Genomic DNA, 2905 nt, shown 5'->3' on the forward strand with positions numbered 1-2905 from the left:
ATCCATCCATCCATCCATCCATCCATCCATCCATCCATCCATCCATCTATCTATCTATCTATCTATCTATCTATCTACCTATCTCTATCATCTATATTCTATCTCTATCATCTATCATCTTTCTATCATGTATCTATCTATCTATCTATCTATCTATCTATCTATCTATCTATCTCTATCATCTATATTCTATCATCCATCCATCTATCTATCTATCTATCTATCTATCTATCTATCTATCTATCTATCTATCTATCTATCTATCTATCTATCTCTATCTATCTATCTATCTATCTATCTATCTATCTATCTCTATTATCTATATTCTATCTCTATCATCTATCATCTATCTATCTATCTATCTGTCATCTATATTCTATCTCTATCATCTATCTTCTATCTATCTTCTATCTATCATCTATCTATCTATCTATCTATCTATCATCTATATTCTATCTCTATCTAATCTATCATCTATCTTCTATCTCTCTATCATCTATCTATCTATCTATCTATCTGTCATCTATATTCTATCTCTATCATCTATCTATCTATCTATCTATCTCTATTATCTATATTCTATCTCTATCATCTATCATCTTTCTATCATGTATCTATCTATCTATCTATCTATCTATCTGTCTGTCTGTCTATCTATCTGTCTGTCTGTCTATCTATCTATCTATCTATCTATCTATCCATCCATCCATCCATCCATCCATCCATCCATCCATCCATCCATCTATCTATCTATCTATCTACCTATCTCTATCATCTATATTCTATCTCTATCATCTATCATCTTTCTATCATGTATCCATCTATCTATCTATCTATCTATCTATCTATCTATCTATCTATCTATCTATCTATCTGTCATCTATATTCTATCTCTATCATCTATCTATCTATCTATCTATCTATCTATCTATCTATCTATCTATCTATCTATCTCTATTATCTATATTCTATCTCTATCATCTATCATCTTTCTATCATGTATCTATCTATCTATCTATCTATCTATCGATCGATCGATCGATCAATCGATCGATCGATCTATATCTATCTATCTATCTATCTATCTATCTATCTATCTATCTATCTATCTATCTATCTATCTATCTATCTCATCTATCTTTCCAACTCAGTGCATTTGGATCATCAAATAATTATTCCTCTGTTTTTGAAGTCTACACATCTTAAAACTTGTATCCTGGTTGGGGGATTCTGGGAGTTGAAGTCCACAGCTCTTTCATTGGCTCAGTTGGACACCCTGCCTCAGGGGGTTGGGTTGAAGACGAACGAGGCACCCCAAACTAGCATTCTCAAGGCCCGTTAGGAAAGCGCCTGCTTCAGGGCAACGTGGCTCAGCCCCCTCGTGCCCTCGCTTACCCACCATGCTTTGCAACCCTGCGGTGGTTCCCTCGCCCCCCCGAGTCCGACTCACTTTCCGCCGGGCCTGTTCTTTCTCCAAAGCGTCTTTGAGCAAGCGGGGATCCGGTTGCGAGACCTGATCGTGGAAGTGACCCAGGCGCAGGCTGGTGTAGCGCGGGAACAGCTCCTCAAAGCTGGCCAGGGATCCCGGAGGGGAGACCTCGTGCAGAGGACGGGCGCTAAACGAAGCGAAGGGAAGAGAAGTCGGCAAGGCAAAAAGGCAACCGGGAAGTTCGAAGCAAAGCTGCCAATTTCCTTCAGGGCCACAGCGGAGGCGATCTAAATTCGACACAACGCCGCGTGATCTTTCCCACCGTATCGCTTAGTGACTGATTTGCCAGCGGTTGTTAAGGGAGGACGACCCTGCGACAGACTCCTGCAAGGACCGCTAGTCCTCAACGTACAATCGCTTAGCGACCGTTTGAAGTTACCGCGGCACCGAAAAATGCGACTTATGATCATTTTTCACACTTACGACCGTCACGCGATCAAAATTTAGACGCTAAGGAACTGACTCGTATTTAGGACGGTCGCAGCGTCCCGGAGTCCCGTGATCCTCTTTTGTGGCCATCTGACGAGCAAAGCCAATGGGGCAAGCCGGATTCACTTAGCGACCGTGTTACTAACTCAACCCCTGCAGTGATTCACTTAACAACTGCGGCAAGGGACGCCGTAAAATGGGGCAAAGCTCACTTCGTAACCGTTTTGCGCGACGGCAGAAATTTCGGGCTCAGTTGCGGTCGTACGTTGGGGACTTACCTGCAACTGCCCTAAGCCTCCTCTTCTTTCTTAGCGTCCGTGAACCAGGGAGGCATCTGCGCGAGCGTTCTCAAATATAGGTCAGTCCTCAACTTACGACAGCTTGTTTAGTGACCGTTAGAAGTTGCAACTGTCACTGAAAAAGGGGACTTGCGATTGTTTTTCACACTGACGAGCGTTGCGGCGTCCCCACGGTCATGTGATCCAAATCCGGTGGCGAGTGACTCATATTTATGACGGCCGCAGCCCTCCGGGGTCACGTGATCCCCTTTTGGGATGTTTTGACGAGTGAAGTCCATGGGAAAACCAGACTCGCTTAACAACGGGGTTACTCATTTAACAACTTCAGCAATTCGCTTAACAGTTGTGGCAGGAAAAGGGGGCACAGCTCCGTTAACAAATTTCTCACTTAGCGACGTACGTTTTGGGCTCAATTGTGGTTGTAAGCCGAGGACTACCTGTATGACCTTGTTTGCTCTGGGCTTTAAAAAAATGGCCCATCCCTTTTTAGGGAACTCTTCCTGCCTGTCTGCCTCAAAGCTCCCTTCTGTCAACGCTGCTAACACCGGATGTTCTTGCTTGGACAACATATGGAGATGCAGCTTTTTTCTTCCTTATGCTTTACTCTTAGAGTTAGATGATACTGGGGGGGGGGGAGGAGGAGGAATGTGCATGGGAGTTAGTTAGACATGACAATATTGCCATAGTG

At 43.3% G+C, this 2905-nt stretch overlaps 1 protein-coding gene across 1 annotated transcript in view; it reads right to left on the bottom strand.

Annotated features, from left to right (window-relative positions):
- The window catches only part of LOC107298314 (centrobin-like), a gene marked incomplete at its 3' end in the record, with an annotated part of 30617 nt that overhangs the window by 23257 nt on the left and 4455 nt on the right, over window positions 1–2905 (bottom strand). The window contains exon 4 of the mRNA XM_029286491.1: window positions 1451–1616. Within this exon, the coding sequence (XP_029142324.1) occupies window positions 1451–1616 (166 nt within the window). The remainder of the gene's footprint in view (window positions 1–1450; window positions 1617–2905) is intronic.

The sequence above is a fragment of the Protobothrops mucrosquamatus genome, unplaced genomic scaffold (genome assembly GCF_001527695.2).
Source record: "Protobothrops mucrosquamatus isolate PMUCROS unplaced genomic scaffold, P.Mucros_1.0 scaffold3869, whole genome shotgun sequence".
Lineage (NCBI taxonomy): Eukaryota > Metazoa > Chordata > Lepidosauria > Squamata > Viperidae > Protobothrops > Protobothrops mucrosquamatus.